The sequence below is a fragment of the Perognathus longimembris genome, chromosome 4, assembly GCF_023159225.1.
Source record: "Perognathus longimembris pacificus isolate PPM17 chromosome 4, ASM2315922v1, whole genome shotgun sequence".
NCBI classification, from domain to species: domain Eukaryota; kingdom Metazoa; phylum Chordata; class Mammalia; order Rodentia; family Heteromyidae; genus Perognathus; species Perognathus longimembris.
Genome location: NC_063164.1, coordinates 90,781,059 through 90,799,934, shown reverse-complemented (window position 1 = coordinate 90,799,934; position 18,876 = coordinate 90,781,059). Strand labels below are relative to the sequence as shown.

At 42.5% G+C, this 18,876-nt stretch overlaps 1 protein-coding gene across 1 annotated transcript in view; it reads right to left on the bottom strand.

The window, feature by feature from the left end:
• Panx1 (pannexin 1) overlaps positions 1 to 18,876 on the bottom strand; it is a 48,368-nt gene that overhangs the window by 18,856 nt on the left and 10,636 nt on the right. Inside the window, exon 2 of the mRNA XM_048345637.1 lies at positions 4,828 to 4,967. Coding sequence (XP_048201594.1) covers positions 4,828 to 4,967 — 140 coding nt within the window. The remainder of the gene's footprint in view (positions 1 to 4,827; positions 4,968 to 18,876) is intronic.

The window sequence follows — 18,876 nt, the reverse complement described above, 5'->3', positions numbered from 1 at the left end:
ACCTACTTAAAACAAATAAAATGGAAATAACCTAAAGATAAAAATAAAAGTATCAAAAATAAAATGAAATAAAAAAAAATAAAATGAAAGCCACATTAATGTTCATATCTGTTACCTGTTTACTTTTCCAATAAAGCTAACTGTTCCCTTCTCAGCAGCTGTGTTAGTCTCCTAGGGCTACCACAATCAAATCCCACAAAGGGAATGGTGAAACTCAATGGAATTTTCTCTCCTAAACCTCTGGAGGCTGGAAGTCCAAAGTCAAGTCACTGGCAGGGCATTTCTCCCACCAAAGCCCCTTTCATCATCCCTTCTTGCCTCTTGACTCTTCCAGCATTTTGTGACTTGTGACAACATGTCTCCAAATCCAGGCCTCTGTGGTAACATGACTGTCCCCTCTCTCTACTAGTGTCTTCAGATCCACTGTCTTCCTTCTCTGTGTGGCTAAATCCAATTGTCTTCTTTGGAGTCACACTGGATCAGAGGGGTACCTAATTCTAGGAAGAGCTCGTCTTAACCTATTCCTAAGTAAAGAGGCAGTGTACAGTTCAAGGGTCAAGACATCAACATACCTTTTAGGAGATGTACTTCAACCCACAACACCATTCAAGTCTTAGTCCTCATAATTTTCTCAGCTTCTTAGCAGCCACAGTAATGAGTACAGGCTGCTTTGAATGCATTTCAATTATTATCATTTACTGGCTTATTTGCCCTTCATTTCATACATCATAACGTTCACATTTTCCTCACCACTCCCAATTTTTTTCTCTGCCAGTCCCTATTCCATCTCTCCAGACCTTGCCTCATCTACACTCTCCCTGGGAAATTCCTCCAGTTCCACAGCATTCCATACCATCTAGCTCCTGGTAGACTGCTCTATTTATAGCTCTAATCTAGCCTGCCTTCTCCAGAAACCATATCTGACCATATTCTTGGAATATCCACTGATTCACACAGAGTGGCTTGTCTTTCCTCCGATCTTACTTCCCTGGGCTTCATCAAAGCAATAAGTAGACCCAGCTTTAACCAGTACTTTGTTACATCCTGGACTCTGGTTATTCCCTCATCCTCCTATATCCAGTCAGCACATCTTTCTAAGATATCTGGAGCCTGTCCACTTGGAACCACCTCCATGGTTCCTGTACTAGTCCTAGAGGTAGGCAAACTATTACCACATCTGGCCATAATTTTCATGTGTAGACTCTTATCTCAGTAGAACTGAGTAGCTTACAAAAGCGACTGTCTGATCTGAATGTCAAAAAGACCTTACTATCTGGCTCTCGGAGTATAGTCTGCTGATCCCTGGCCTAAACAGTTACATCCCCTTTGCCAATCTTTTAGTGTAATCTAATTGGCAATAAGATATTAATGCTAATATAATAAGATATTAATGCCAGTGGTTCATGCCTGTAATCCTAGCTATTCAAACTACTAAGATCTGAGCACTGTGGTTCCAAGCCAGCCCAGGCTGAAAAGTTCATGAGACTTGTACCTCCAATAAACTACCCTCAGAAAGCTGGAAGCTGAGCTATGGCTCAAGTGGTAAAGCACTAGTAGAGCAAAAGAAGCTCAAGGACAGTGCCCAGGCCCTGACTTCAAGCCCCAGGACTAGCACATGTGCGCATGGATGAGTGCACACACGAACACATGCATGCATGTGCGCGCACACACACACAGATATCAAATGTTCCTTTGGGTTTGTTCTTTGCCTTCTCAGAAATATCTATTCCTTTCCCTTGTGTGCTCTGATCAGAACTCTCCTTCTGTACCTAGCTAGCATCTCTCTCTGCCTCTTCTCCCCTGCACACTAACACTGAGGATTAACTCTTGAACCATCAAGTTCAACCTGCGCAGGAACCTGCAACAGCTCCCAGCACTTAGCTTAAATGCCTGCTTAGTTTTCACAGAGCCTCTGTAACCTAGCCTCCTGTATAGAAGACCTGACTGTTGCCTAGCCACTCAATCCTTTCCTGAAAGTGCTATATCCCAAGGCAATGTTTTTGTGTTTGTTGGGCTCAGATTCTTCAACATCTTCTCTTCTGAGTTTTCTCAGAACGCTCATATTATAAAATCTTCCTGCTTACAAAACTATATGGTGTAAACCAACTGTACAACTCATGGGGAAGGGGGAAGAAGGTGGGGAGGGGGAGAAATGAGGGAGGAAGTAACAAGGATAAGAAATGTACACACTGCCTTACATATGAAACTGTAACCCCTCTGTACATCACTTTGACAATAAAGAAATGGGAAAAAATAAAATAAAATCTTCCTGTACCACAAACCTTCCCTTCAGTAACTCTTCCATTTATCCATAAGAAAGACCTTCTAAAACGGGGAAATTTTAATTTTGAAGAAACTTGTTTATTCACATCATCTTCATTTCCTCACTTCCCACTCACTCTTCACCCATGACCATCTGGCTGCCACTTCTCCACTAGGTTTCCTCCTGCCAGGATCATGAGTGATTTCATGAGGTGCCTAAATTTTGCTCTATCCTGACTGCAATGGCCTCTCTGACACTGCTTGTAACAAAGTTCAGTTTCCTGTCAGGTAACACTTCCTGGAGTTTCCAGGAAACTCACATGCTCCCCTTTCTACTTGGCTTTCCAATCATTCCCTCACTATGTTCTCTGACATTTCTCTCTTGCCACCAGTGTGCTCCCTAAGGAAGGGATGTGTCATTTGTAGTTTTCTGCTTTGTAATGTAAGTAAAGCACTCAATCAACACTACCTAAGAAGAACTCTCCTGTCACTTGGTGTTTTCAGCTCAACAATTTCCACTTGATTCTTCTGGATAGTGTCCAGATTTTGGTGATATTCTCCATATTATAATTCTTTGAACACATTACTAATGATTATTTATAATGAATGTCTAACTTGGGTCTGTAGTGGGACTGTTTCTATTTCTCATTCTTCCCTCATACTTGATATTCCTCAGTGAATGTTGAATATGCTATGTAAAAAATCAGAGCACAATGTTACCTTTCTCTAGAAAGGACTCAGTGTTGCTTCCAGTGGGTGGGTAGGTGAGACACTGACAGTGCCAGCCCTCCTCATTCCGCTGGTACTGAAATGATTCAAGTCAGGCAGTAGTCCCATGAGGGCTGGATACATTCTGGATCACCCTTTATTCCCCATGAATAGCCCCTCAGGTCCAAACCAAAAACCTGGGGGTATTGACCAGGATCCTTCCAACCTGGTAGGACCTAACATTAATTTCTATCTCAGCCCTGTGCATCTATCAAGAGCTCTGCTCAGACACTCAGCCACCTGTCCAAGCAAACAAGCTAGTCTCTTATTGTCCTTTACTATACTGAGCTACCCAAGGCTCGTTACTCACACTGCTAGCAGACACCAGCTTCCTTTACTGGAAGAAGACAGGCTAAGAATCTACAAGCTGGTTCTCGTCTGTCTAGTCAACAACTCCTGGGTCTGATCTCTGATGGTTCCTTATCCTTATAAGTAATACTCATCTGGAAAAAAATCTGAGTTTCTTTTCTCTTCCAAAAATTATTCCTCATTAACATTCCTGTCAACTCTTCTATCAGGCAATCCAGTTATCCATTTTTTCTTCTTTGGCTCCATCAGGGCTTATTAGCCCAGCGACTGGGTTACACCTTTGCATTTCTGTAACAGCATTATAACACATCCCCAGAAACTCTAAGAGTGTGGGTGAGATTTACAAACAAAGCTGTTTGAATTGTGAAACTATGTCTACTTGTACTGCAGATCCTTATGATGTGTTTCCCTGGCTACTAAACCATGCAGAGCTAATGAGGACCTGCTCAACCTCATGAGGCTGAGAATGAAGGGCAGCCCAACCTACACATAGACAGGAGTCATGGCAGGCTATTACCATGCCAACCCCAATGCTATAAACACACATGAAAGAAAACAGGCCTGACTCATAACAAACCAAAATTGTTCTCTATAAAAATAATGTTTTCTAGGTGTCCAGTAGCTGATCAGAGAATTAAACTTGGGCCTTTGACTTTTTGGAAGTGTCTGTGCTTTCCTCCATAGATGAGAATCCCAAAAGATATAGGAATGTTTCATTTGTTTTCCTGAAGGACAAGAGAACCAGGGATTGTAACTGATAACAGGCCGAAACAAAGTCCTAGAAGACCTCTGCATGAAAAGACTTAATGTCATCACTTCATTACTTAGAGAACATTCTTCTGCAGCTAATCTAGTCCCAGCTCTGTACCACATTGTTGCTATATGCTTCTCTTTTGCAGTACTTTCAACCTGTACTCTTCTCTGTAGGATACATCACCTAGATATTGATGTCTCTTGTATAGTACCTGCTGCTGACCAGAAAGCAAAGGCATCCACGTTCAAAGCTGTGCTGCACCCCAGAAAGAATCCTCACTCGACTTCTGGATGCTTACATAACACAGTGGCGAAAAGTATCTCAACTATGTTGGTGTTTACTCTGACCAAGAGACATTGTGTGACAGAAAAGGCACTGGCTACATAAGGAGCTCTGCGTGAATTCTAGCTCTGGCACTAGCTACTACTAGCTCTGCTCAGTCACACCTTCAAATGCACTGAGAGCAAGCCTGCTGTGGGCCAGATGTTCTGCTGGGTATGATGCCACAGAGGTGGGGAAGACTGAGGAGGTGCCTGCTGCCACAGAGCTCAAATGAAACAACTCCCTGCTTCTCTGTCTGCTATGTGATGGTGCCATCCCTGAGGCTGCTTCTGCCATTAAAGTTTTGTGGTCGGCCACCCACCTCTGTGCAGGCGTGCATAGTGAGGGCCTCTCCTGGTTCTAGCCTTCCTTTCTGTAAAGCACACAGAAGAGATGTGAAAGCACGTCATTACCTTGTGCAGCCACAGTGGCAGGTTTCCCGACTCGCTCTGCAGGGAGGCCTTCTGTTGAACCGCTGCCCAGCAGTAAGAGTCCACAAAGGCAGCCTGGCGCCAGGAGAAAGAACTTGGAGAGAAACAACTGATCTGGGTACCTGAGAAGCAAACAGATAGTTCCAAATGAGTGAAAATGCAGCTCTAGACCCTTCCCACACTGCCCTCTACTCTCCAATGGTCCTGCTTTTAAGGGTCATCTACCAGGACAGCAGTGAGGACAGACAGTTAAGGACAATCATTAACAGTGTTGGATCCAGGCGCCAGTGGCTCATGCCTGTGAATCCTAACTACTCAAGAAGCTGAGATCTGAGGAATGCTGTTCAAAGCCAGCCCAGGCAGTAAAGTCCATGAGACTTTTATCCTCAGTTAACTACCAAAAAGCCAGAAGTAGAGATGTGGCTCAAGTAACAGAGCACTAGCCTTGAAAAGTAAAGGCTAGGGACAGTGCCTAGACCCTGAGTTCAAGTACCAGTATCAGTACACACACAAAAAAAGGTATTTTGAGCATCACTGGGCAAGATAAGGAGTAGGGCTCAGCTGGAAGGAAGCTCTTAGAAGAAGTGAACCACCGTAAGAAAGAAAAAGAACCAATATACAAGCAGAAAAGGAAATCATGCGAATCATTTGCAATAGCTAAAAAAAGTATAAAATACCTAGGAATTAACCTAACCAAAGACGTAAAAGATCTATTTAATGAAAACTATAAAAAGAGATCAAAGAGGGCACCAGAAAATGCAAAGACCTTCCATGCTCATGGATAGGGAGAATCAGTATTGTGAAAATGGCCATATTGCCAAAGATGATATACAAATTCAACTCAATCCCCATCAAAATCCCAGCAACATTCTTTACTGAAACAGAGAAAACAATCCGTCTCTCCCGCAGGTCGGGGGAACATGCGGGGGGGCCAAAGACCCCGACAGAGAGAGACTGGACAAATGGGACTACATCAAAATAAAAAGTTTCTGCAGAGCTAAAGACATAGCTACTAAACTAGAAAGACAGACAACCAATTGGGAAAATATCTTCACCAGCAAAGCAACCAAGGCCTAATATCCATCATCTACAGAGAGCTCAAGAAACTAACCCCTTCCAAACCTAGTAAACCAATCATTAAATGGGCAAGGGAGTGAAAGAGAGACTTCAAAGAGAAGAAATAAAAATGGCAAAGAAACATAAGAGGAAGTGTTCAACATCACTGGCAGTAAAGGCAATGCAAATAAAACAACCTGAGATACCTTACCCCAGTAAGAATGGCCTATACTCTGAACTCAGGCAACAACAAATGCTGGAGGGGATGTGGAAAGAAGAAAGAAAGAGAAACCCTACTGCACTGCTAGTGGGAATGTATAATAGTAAAACCACTCTGGAAAGCAGTCTGGAGGTTCCTCAAAAAACTCAGCATAGACATACCCTACGACCCAGCCATACCGCTCCTAGGCATATACTCCAAACAACAGGAACCTGGATATGACAAGGACACCTGCACCTCCATTTTTTATTGCTGCACTGTTCACAATAGCCAAGATATAGAAACAACCCAGATGCCCCACTACAGAGGAATGGATCCAAAAAATGTGGTACCTGTACACAGTGGAATTCTACACAGCTATTAGAAATGATAAAATAATGGCATTTGCAGGGAAATGGACAAGTCTAAAATGAATCATGTTGGGCTAGACAAGCCTAGAATATAGAGACCAATGGCGCATGGTGTCCCTGATATGTGGGTGTTAGAAATAAATAACAAAGAGACATGACAAAGAAAGCAGGACACAAGGTATCAATTCACTGACCAAAAAAGGTCAGTCTTGAGAGAAAGGCACCAAAAAACACTAAACACAACACTAATTCATATGTACATAAATTCATAGGTACATAAATTAATATCCAGGCTATAAAGAACTCCAAAGAAAGCAAATGACCTCTTAGTAATTAGTCTTAGAGAATTTAAAGAACCCTTTACCTTTCACCTCACACAAGGTGTATACACATGCACATCTGAAAGAAGCTGGGAGGAGGGCACAGAATGAAATTGGAGGCAGGGGGAGGATACAGTAGAAAGGGCCCAACAGCTACAATGGACACTGATGAGAACAAACTAAGCAACTCAAGGGCAGCAGGGAGGAGGGAAGAAATGAGAGAAAAAGAAGGAACAGATTATGCTAAGCAAAAGAAAAGAAATGTATATTGTATATATACCACCTGATCTGGAAAGGATTGTTTTACAGTTAATAATCATAGTGATCATAAGCATTGTAGACTAGAATGACAATGTACATCAAAGGTAAGATTTTTCTGAATAATTATTTATTGTCAAAGTGATGTACAGAGGGGTTACAGTTTCATAGTAAGACAGTGGGTACGATTTGTTACCTCTTCCCTCATTTCCCCCCTTCCTCCCTCCCCATTTCCCTCTCCCCCCACCATGAGTTATTCAGTTGGTTTACACCAATTGGTTTTCTAAGTATTGCTTTTGGAGTCGTTTGTCTTTTTATCCTTTGTCTCTCGATTTTGATATTCCCTTTCCCTTTCCTAGTTCTAATAAATAAAAAAGATCAAGGGGGGGGGGAATTGAGGAGGTGGAGGGAGGGAAGGAGGGAGAAAAATGAGGAAAGGGGTTACAAGCATGACAAGAAATGTATACATATTCATTACCTTAAGTATGTAACTGTAACCCCTCTGTACATCATCTTGACAATAATAAAAAAAAGAAAGAAAAAGAACTGAAGTGCAAATACATGACTAAACACGGACACAGCCAGCCTCATTTAGGAGAAGCGGTGGACATGGATGAGTAAGCAAGGAACATGGTGAGTCAGCATGGGAAACTGACCTTTTTTTTTGAAAGCAAACTTTTTGGAGCAAAGAACATTTAGACTGATGAGGAGAAAGTTGAAGAACATTGGTAATAGATCATTGGAGGGCAAATCAACCACATTACATGTTGTTTAAAAAAAAAAAAGACATAGGCCAAAACTGCCACCCAATCAGGTTATTATACCAGGAAGATTCTATGCCTCCCAACAGAGAAAGGCTAAACTGGAAATAGGGAGCCTGGTCCTACCAGAGCTCTGGTGAATACGCTTGTCTAAGGAGGGATGGTGGACTCAGCTTTCCTCAAATCAAATGAAGATATCACCCTGAAAATGCCATTAAACAGGTCAAACTTCCACCTGAAAGACCCTCCACACTCTTGATTCACATGGCACGGTGGGAACTGGTCAACAGCTGTGTCCTCCCCACTCACAGAATGTGCATGACTGCAGCCAGCCCCCTGGAAGCCCCTGGTCTGGCAGCTTGCCTGACTCCAGCAAGTGTGTATGGGAGGATAGGACACAGGCAGAGCGACCAGGGGACACACTCCCCTCAGGCAATGCTCTCCCACATACCACTAAGCATTGGAAAATAAGTACCTGGCTCTAACACTGTATTTAAAATGGATCCTGTCGGGCTGGGAATATGGCCTAGTGGTAAGAGTGCTTGCCTTGTATACATGAAGCCGTGGGTTCAATTCCCCATCACCACATATACAGAAAATGGCCAGAAGTGGCACTGTGGCTCAAGTGGCAGACTGCTAGCCTTAAGCAAAAAGAAGCCAGTGACAGTGCTCAGGCTCTGAGTCCAAGCCCCAGGACTGGCAAATAAATCAATAACCTGTATATCTTAAAAAAAAAAAAAAATGGATCCTGTCACTCGCATCTGTGTGACTCACAGCTGACATCTCCAAAACAGGAATGACATTAACACTACATTACAGATTTGTGGTGGTAATAAAACAAGAATAGTTATGACAGCACTTAGCATAGTCCCTGGTTGCTAAGTGTCACATTTTCAAAGTGAAGTAACTAAAATGGTTCTGGTATTGCTTTAAAGCCTGCATGGCCAATAGTCTCCCTTCCTACCCCATAAATGGTTCTGGTACTACTTTAAAGACAGTGTATGACAAACAGTCTCCCTTCCTACCTCATAAAAACAGGACAGAGACAGTAGGAAGACACCATGTCAGATTTCCCTAGACCCTGGGAACACTAACCCTAGCTACTCAGGAGGCTGAGAGCTGAGGATCATGGTTCAAAACTAGCCCAGAGAGGAAAGTCCATGATACTCTTTTCTCCAATTAACTACAAAAAAAAACAAACCCCACAACAACAAAAAAAAACAACACAAAAAGAGCCAGAAGTGGAGCTGTGGCCCAAGCACTAGACTTGAGTACAAAAGCTCAAGGACAGTGGCCAGGCCCAGAGGTCAGGCTCTAGAACCAGGGGGAAAAAAAAGCCATGAGTCATTTTTTGCCTGGTGCCGGTGGACCTGTGAGCCTAGCTACTCAGGAGGCTCAGATCTGAAGCCAGCTCGAGCAGAAAAGTCCCCATGAGACTCCTACCCTAATAAATTACTCAAAAAAGTAAGAAGTGGCTCAAGTGGTAGAGTGCTAGCCTTGAGAACAAAGAGGCTCAGGGACAGCACCCAGGCCCTGAGTTCAAGCCTCAGGATGGGCAAAAAAAAAAAAGCCAATTTTCTCCCTGGATGGGTATATGGCCTGTATGCCTGGATCAGGAGCAGGAAGTGGGGAGTATATTGCCTAGAGGGTAGCTTTTGTGGTGGTGTGGTGAGGGGTACCCCACCTGAATGGGGGCCAAGTTCTGAGCACCTCTTCCTTCTTAATGTACACCTTCATGCCCAAAGATTCCAAGAAAGGAGTTCTCAGATCCTGGGGATGAGTTTACTAGAAAAAGTCCTATAACAAAGGACAGCTCTTTGCCATCCAACGAAGGCATAAATGAGTTGTAGTAGTTAAGTCTCTCTTACCCTATTACATTTGAGATCTTGTACCTTATAAAGCAGAGTAATCAGAACTTTTCACATGCATCCTATGCTATCAACTACCAAGGCTGTGGATACCACAGGGATACAAGGCAGAGAGACAGGCAGTGCAAGGATTACATGTCAGTGGCTTCTGGTAAATTTCTTGGTAAGTAGCCTTCTTGGGAATGTTTAGCCAAACACACACTCAGGAACGCAAACAATGCTGCTAGAATTTTATGAATGCCTGTCTGGCCAGAACGCACTTCAGGTAATTTACTCATTATGTGATTCCAACATTTAGGAACACTCTCTAGAAAATGGGGCTTCAAATTCTGTCTTGGGATCTCAGGGCTCCCCAAGGTGGTAGGAGAAAGTTGGGGCAGAAATGTAAAAAGAACTAAATATTTTATTATGCAGCTTTTGCAAGAGATGAAGGAGAATACAACTGAGACTAGAGACTGAAGACACACTGAACTCCTAAAGAAATGCCTTCATCTGGAATAAGTAAGAAGAAAAGTATTCAGGCAACCAGTAGCTGATTGGACACCATCAGCCCTTTCAATCATTCCCTCATTTAAGCCTAGGAGCCAAATGGGGAGAAAGCCTACGTCCCCTTTCACCCTGGAGAAAGCTGAAACTCGTGAGTTCAGCATCCCTCCCTTCTTCTCAGCATCCCTCCCTTCCTCTCAGCATCCCTCACCAGGCTGGTCATGTGGTCAAGCCACAATGGCTAGTCTCAGCAGGTGATCTCCTCAAGTGGGAGGAAAAGGGAGAGGAAGCTAGAAAGAGGCAAGGACAATCTGGGAGGAGAAACAGACTGAGTTCCACTATAAGCAATTCTTAACCCAGGGACAGGAAACAGAGAGCCAGGCTTGTGCTGAGGTAGAGGCCCAAGCAAGAGTGAAAAGCAACAGTAAAGAACAGTTGCACAGAGCTTCGGGGCACGGCAGCTGGGACTGGCACAAGCTGGGCCAAGCTGGGCTCTGCAACCCTCCGCCCTCACCCTGGGGATGGGGCCTGGCTTCTTGGCATCTTGTCAGGGCAGCCACTGTAGAGGGGGTGGGAAGCGTGAGTCCTTGGACCATCCTGATTCATGTCTCCAAATTCTACTGCTGCATCCTTCATCTCATTTACTCCTCAAAACAACAGCTAGGAGGTAAGAAGACTCCATTAGTATTCCATTAAAGAGACTTGCCTGAGTCTCTTTCCTCCACCCATGTTAACTGCTGCCAGAGTAGTCATCCTAAAGCTCCCACCTGATCACAACACTCCCTGGATCAACACTGCTCTGGGTTCCTCCTGCCCTGGGTCCCCAGACAAACCAACAATGGCTGTAACTTGTCTAGGCCTGGTAGGTTTCGAGCTGTGCCTTTCCTAATGGTATTCCAGCTGCCTGGCAGGCTTGTCCTCCAGTGCCTGTGTAAGTCAATGCTACCTCCATAGACCTCCAAGGCAAACCTCAGGCATCAACCTCTGCATGAAGCACCCTCCCACATCTCCACCAGCACTTCAAAGCTATCACAGACACTCAGAAAATTATCTTGAGCCACAGGTGTAGATGTGTCCTCTAATGACATCTGAAGTCTTGGCAGACAGGACTCACTCCCTGTCTCTCAAACTCATACATTACCTGGGAACCAAACAAAGTACTACCGTAACTGATGTCTCCATGAACATCCAAGCCTTGCCATCAGACACTTGAGGAAACAGAGCTCCATGTGTCCATTCAGCCAGGCGTTCCTACGGAAGGGCTTTCATGATGCAGACAAGGTAAAAGTTTCAAGTGTATGCCCAGAACATCAAAGAATAACACTACTCCCAGTTGCCTAAAGTTCAAAGGTAGCTGTGTGGCTTTACAGGCAAGTAGCTACCAACTGTGACATATAAGGCCACAGAGGAGATGCATTCTGGGGCCACACAGAGGTGCTCACAGTATCTACTGAGTGACCCCAAACAAATCCATCCTCAGTCACTCTGGCCAATTCCATTTCATGTCCCTCTGTGGTTCTTCTGATTGGAAATCGTAAGGGGGAGGAGTACTTACATCGATGACATTGTGGCAAATGAAATGTACACAGGAAGCTAAAGCCATACTTCTGTTTCCTAAATTTCCACAAGTCAGAACAAAGGACATTGGTATTTAGACAAACATAGATTTACTTTCTAGAAAAATGTAATGTCTGGTAGTTTTTCTTTTCCCATGGCCTAAGGAATACATATTAAGGAATAATTTGTATGTAATTTTGTGAATGTATATGGAAAATATAAATCAGAGATTTTACCTTAATAAAGGTAACCTTTCTGGAATCTGGAATCTAAGCCTGTATCAGCACTGTTATTTTGGGATGTCATACTGAATTATAAAACTGAAAAAGTAAAATCATGTTTCAGATTGTAAAAGCCAAAAAAAACAACCCCACCCAAAAGAACTGTGAATGTAGCAAAGAGAGAGATGGATAATAATTGGCTTTTAAATACACAGAGCAGCAAGCAGGCTAACAGAACAGGTGTGATCTGTTTCAGTGTTGTTTATTCTGACAGAGAAGACCGATGACATTCACCCAAGGAACCTTCCTGCCAAATATTCCCAGTTCCTGACCACCTTTAAGTGCCATGAAGTTTCAAGAATTTTTTAATTTCTCCCCCCAAAAAGAGCCTCAAACCTCTCCTTCTTTCCATCAGAATCCAACCCAAAGTTTCAAACACATTCTGGAAGTCTCCATATGTCCTTTAATCATGATCTTTACTTTTCTTTTGCAAGGCATATACTATTTCATGCCCATAAGAAAACATAAGTGCTCTTTATAACCAAAAACTGAAAAATGGAATTGAAATCAATTTCTTTCCCATCAAACAAATCTGGTTCACAGGATCTCTTTTCTCCATACCTTATAATCCTGGCTTTTAAAGAGAATGTACTAGGGCTCCTTTGCAACAATGAGCATAATCATATGTTCCTTTCTTAAAAAAAACACTATAAGTATGCTTAAGTAGCTATACAAAAGGTTTCAATTCAGCATGTCAGTTTGCGTGTATAATGCATCTTGATCAACATCACCCCTTTCATCAAGTTCTCTCCATCTCTCCAAACCCCACTCAGGCCCTCAACTTACCTAGTTCCATTTTCAGATATGAACATCAAATGATATGTTCCTTTTTAAAAAAAAAAATTCTTTGTGCTGTCTTGGAGCTTGAACTCAGGAACTGGGTAGTCCTTGAGCTACTTTGCTCAAGGCTAGAGCTCTACCACTCAATCCACAGTTCTACTTTCAGCATGTATTTGGTAGTTCAGTGGAAATAAGGGTCTCAGAGACTTTCCTGCTGGGACTTCTTGCAACTATGATCCTGACCTCTGCTTTGTGAATAGCTAGAATTACAGGCATGAGCCATTGCTGCCTAGCATATGTTCCTTTCTAGATGACATCCAAATACTTCACTAATCCTTTACTGCCCATTGCTCAGAGCAAGAATAAAAAAAACTCAGCATCTTAGAATGTATAATTTTCTATTTAATGTTCCTACAGGTTAGACAAGGCTGGTCAATATAGTAACTCTCTTACTATAAGAAGAGAATGATCAGACTGCATGGTCCAGGTGTGAACCACATGACCCACAGCCAAAGAGGAAACCACCACACTGGCAAGCCTCCTCAGAGACTCTTCAGACTCCTTTAGTTCTATCAAGAACACCGGTGTGACAATACGATCCTCCACGGGATAGAACACCAAGTACTAGAGAGGAAACTGGACAGGGACAACCACCACAAGTAACCATGAGACCAGACAGGAAACAGGGAACTAAGTGGCAAGCTCGGGGGGTTTCTCTCTTGTGGTGGGAAATCCAGGATCTTAGCCTGTCTGAACCACACAGAGAAAGACGTGACAACTATCTCACAAATAAAAGCCCTGTGACTAGTATCACACTGAAAAGCAGAAGAGTCATCCCGCCATTTATTAAGGATATTAAAAAAAAGTGTATTAAAAATATTTTGTAGGGGCTGGGAATGTGGCCTAGTGGTAGAGTGCTTGTCTAGCATGCATGAAGCCCTGGGTTTGATTCCGCAGCACCATATAAACAGAAAAGGCTGTGGTTTAAATGGTAGAGTGCTAGCTAGCCTTGAGCAAAAAGAAGCCACGGACAGTGCTCAGGCCCTGAGTTCAGTCCCCAGGACTGGCAAAAAAAAAAAAAAGGATATATATATATATATATACACACACATACATACATACATATATGTAGTCATCTGAGAGAAATGGTAACAGAGATGTCTAGAATATTCAAAGTGATTGAAATTTTGTTGTATTTGCTTCAATCTTTTTTCCCCCTCAGAAACCTGGTTTACTGGAAGAAAATAAAAAAGCTTTCTGGACATAAAGTTTTATCCAAGGAAAATAAAAGCTACTAAAGGCTACCAGACTATTGCTGATCAGATGAATATACCATAGAAAACGAAGATGAAGACAGTCTACATGTCTGAAGTTCTGAGAAAAGGCTACAGAACTGAATAGTTTTATGGGAGAACTGGATAACCTTTAAAAAAACAACACTGTAAAAGGTGATGTACAAAGGGGTTATAGTTACGTAAGGCAATGAGAACATTTCTTTGTGAGCAATGCTATCCCCTCCCTCATTTTCCCCCAGTTTTGCTGATTTTTTTCAGACCTACAGAAAAGTTAACAGAATAGTACAAAGACACCCTATACACTTAACACATAAGATTTAATAATCGTTCATGCCTGTCATTTATGCATATCTATGTGCCTTACAAGAGTGGCAAAATCATTCAGTACATGGCTGTACAAATGTGTATATGGCTGTACACATTTTCTTCTCATACATTTCTTCTCAGCTGCCAACAGTCATGGGCCTGTATTGATAGTATTATGGCCACAAACGATGTTATAAATATCCAAATGTCCCTTGGGAGAAAAAAATGTTCCCCATTCCAGGAACATAACTATTCTTATTCTTTTTTTCTTACTCTGTGTGTGTGTGTGTGTGTGTGTGTGTGTGTGTGTCCATGTGCATGTGTGCGTGCATGCCCCAGTACTGGGGCTTGAACTCAGGACCCAGGTGTTATCCCTAAGCTTTTATGCTTAAGGCTAGCACTCTACCACTTGGGCTTTCCTGCTTAGGCTGGCTTTGAACCATTATTCTCAGATCTCAGGCTCCTGAGTAGCTAGAATTACAGGCCTGGGTGTTTTGTTTTGTTTTGTTTTGTTTTGTGTTTTGCTGGTCCCTTAAGGGTTACTTGCAGAGATTCACCATCCTTAATTCCAAGAACGTTCTCTTTACCCAATGCAATCCCCAAACTAAAACATACCCTGGACATAATCTGTTATCTAAACAGATTGAGTATTCCTTATCCTCTGCAATATAAAGTGTTTCAGATTTTAGAATATCTGTGAAGCCTTTAATGTTTAAGCATTCATAACCTGAAAAATCTGAACTGCTGAAGATCTTAGAATATTTTGGATTTCAGATTCTTCAGCCTAGGGATCCTCAACCTATATCCAGATTTCCCAAACTATTCTTTGTTTTTTGTTTTGTTTTGTTTTTTTTCCCCCCCAAACTACTCTTTATACCAACTTGTCTGTTCTCCGAGAAGGACCCAATTCTGCAGCATGCACCGAAGTTAGTTCCCATGGTCACCTGATTCTGGAATGGTCCACAGCATTCACAACACTGAAAGGCGACAGTAGATAACCTCAGGCCTTCGCTTTGTATCATTATCCCCCCCTACTGGCTAGATTTGTGTTTGTATATCTCTCCACATATTGATAGTGGTTCTGCATTATGGGAGGAATTCCATGCCAGGTCTTAGGTTTTCTCTAGGATACCACCTTGAGAAGCACCTGATGACAGCTCCTGCTGCTTGAGATTCCCTCAGTCATGTCTCTATTATAAAAGTACCCTTTCCCCCTGTAAACTATTCAGACGTCTATGAGAAGATTCTTGGAAACCTTGTCACTATTTTATTAGCTATGCACCATATTCCTCTTATACTTGCTTCCTCCATTGTTTTTATTTGATAACACATACCATTCACATGGTGAAAAAGAAATCACACATAAACCAATGTAACTTCCATATCATACTGTTATCACTCCCATCAGTACTGTTCATCTCAGTTCTGATCACTGCCCCATCCTAATGCAGAATCAACTCTTTGAAGCGAGGGGACAGTATTTAACGAACACCCTATGAGATAGGAATTGGATGTTCTTGTTCAATACGGTAACAGAAACGTGTGAGCTAGTTAGCATTATTCCCATTTACAGATGAGGAAATGGAGGTTCAGAGATGCTAAGTGAGTCAGCTAATAGTTGGCCAAGGTAAAATTCAACCTTGGGTGTATAGGTACACTCTTCCCTCACCACCATGACACCACAGGAACAAGTGAGCTGTGACAGGGGAGGAGCAAAAGTAGAGGGAAACCCAGGCTTAGGTGTCACATGAAGCTATCCCAATATGTAAGACAAGGAAAGGGCCAGCATCAATCCCTAATAACATGGTCCTGGAATCAAAGCCCATGTTCTTGAAAAAGTGTCAACAAAAAATACAGGTCTCCCAGTGGCTCATGCCTAGCTACTCAAGAGGATCATGGTTCAAAGTTAGCACAGGCAGGAAAGTCTATGAGATTCTTATCTCCAATAAACTACCAAGGCTGGAAGTGGAGCTGTGGCTCAAGAGGTAGAATACTAAAGACAACACCTAAGCACTGAGTCCAAGTCCTAGGACTGGCACAAAACAAAACAAAACAAAGTACAGGGCCAACAAGATCTACAGCAAACAGCTGGTGCTTCTGGATCTTCCCCAGAATGCCTCATGCTCTTGGTGCAGAATCACAAAAGCTACTGACAGGATGGTATGCACTGTCATCATGGAGCCTACCTAGTGGGGACAGGAGCCGGACCCACGGAAGGGGAGGTCAGATGAAATAAACATCAAAAAGCCACAACAAAAATCTGACTGGTCAGAATCAGGAAATAAACCCTTGCAGCAACCCGAATTGTTACATTTCCACTTATACTGGTTATACTTCTGGTTGTGTAATGTAAGAGGGTAGTGTGACAAGCCAGGCATGGTCCCAAGATGAACATGAGAAACAAATGCAGCACAAAAAAAAAAAAAAGCAAAAAGTGTGAGAGATGAGAAGGGGGTTCAGCTTAAGGGTCAGGGCTCTCTGATAGAAGCCTGTGAGTACAAGTGTCATGATGAAACTACTGTCAAATGAGCTTCACTGACACAGTGAAACAAAACAGAAATTACTTAGCAATGGAGGGACGTGAACCTAAAGAGGAAAAATTATGTCAGTCTTCTATAGAGGTTCTAAAACACCTATTCCTTAATGTTGCTTAAAAAAAGAGCACATAAGCCAGGCATGGGTGGCTCATGCTTGTAATCCTAGCTGCTCATGTGGCTGAGAGCTGAGGATTGCACTTCAAGGCCAGCCAGGACAGGATAGTCATAAAACCCTTATCTCCAATTAACAACCAAAAAGCTGGAAATGGCACTGTAACGCAAAGCTCAAGGACAGTGCCCAGGTCCTGAATTCAAGCCACAGAACTGGCACACACAAAAAAATGCATTATATACAATAAGCATAAGCATTGGGTTTTTCACTTCTTAACATGTGACTTAACCTCCCTAAACCTAATTTTTTCATGTGTAAAACTTTGTAAGATTTCTATAATTGTTAAAGGAAATAGCTGCTGCAGTCTCATCATATGACAAAAATTCAATAAATAGTAACTAAGATTTTTATTTCTATGTGTCAGGCACAGCGGCACAATGTAGGTTGTAGGATTCCTTTGGGCATTGCATGTATAATCTCTTCAGTGCATCTACGGTTATTTAAATTACCCATTTAACTAAGGTTTTCTAAAACTGAAACTCATCATGAAAGGCCTTGAAAATTTTGAAATGGATATTTTAAAAGATCACATATTCTGTATGAAACAAATGTAAGTTATTTAGCGACAGATGGACTTAGCCTAAGGAGGAAAAATGCAACATCATAAAGTCCTTTCTCATGATCTCTTTCATAGATGTCTTTTAAAAGCTAGCTTCTGTAGTTCCTGAAACAAAAAAGCCCTTCAGTGGAGAAAGCCCTCTACACTCAACACTGAATTGAAGATTAGTAACTGACAAAATGAAAAGAACTCCCAAGAGCTGTTGCCATTCTGCAGACCAGGAGTCATGAGACTTCCCTGCAGATACAAAGGATGCCATAGTCCCAGGACAACTGCCAAGCCAAGGGGAGCCTCCAGATGAGGACAATCTAAATAAATAGATGATCTAAGTTTCACAGGACAGACTAAGATTCTAAAATCACACGTGCTGTCTTTTTTTTTTCCCAGGGAATCTCAATAAACGGAATGGACTTCTCGGCTTTTCACCAGAGCAGGGCGTTTGCTCCAGGTGTCCTTTGTGATAAGGAAACACCAGAAGAGGGCAGGGTGTTGTCCTCCTACAGGCTCCAAGCTTCCATTAAATACAAGGCAACGCAGCAGATGGTCGGAAGGCATTCAGAGCAACATCATTGATCTTACCTCAAAAAGCACTCGCTGTGTTTGAAAACGCTTTTGAAAGAGGAGAGGATGACAGAAAAGTAATAGAGGAGGGCGTGAATTTGATCAAAGTACACTGTATAGATGTATGGAAAGGCCACACTGAAATCCCTTTGTACAGTTAATACATGATTAAAAAGGGGAAGGCATTTAATACACTTACAGTGGGCATGGGGTACTAAATAAATACGAGGACTCAGAAAAAAGGGCTACCATGGTCTCTGTCCTTCAAGTCCAATTGGTAAGAGATGAGAAAAAACTTGCATAAGAACTCATGCACTAGTGGCTCACACCTGTAATCCTAGCTCCACATGAGTTTGAAGCTAGCCTAGGCAGAAAGGTCCTTATTATAATACTCCATCTCCAAATAACCAGCAAAACGTTGGACTGAAGGTGAGGCTCGAGTGGTAAACCACCAACAGTGAGACAGCAAGCCAAGAGGGCAAGGCCCCTGAATTCAAACCCCAGTACTGAAAACACTGGAAATAAAAATCACTTAAGAGGAAAACAGCTGAACCACAGCAGAGACATATTCAGAGAGGAAAGGAAAGAACCCAGAGGAAAACAGCACACACATACACCTTGAGTGTCCCGAGTTCAGATAGTCTGTTTGGAACAGGGAATAGGG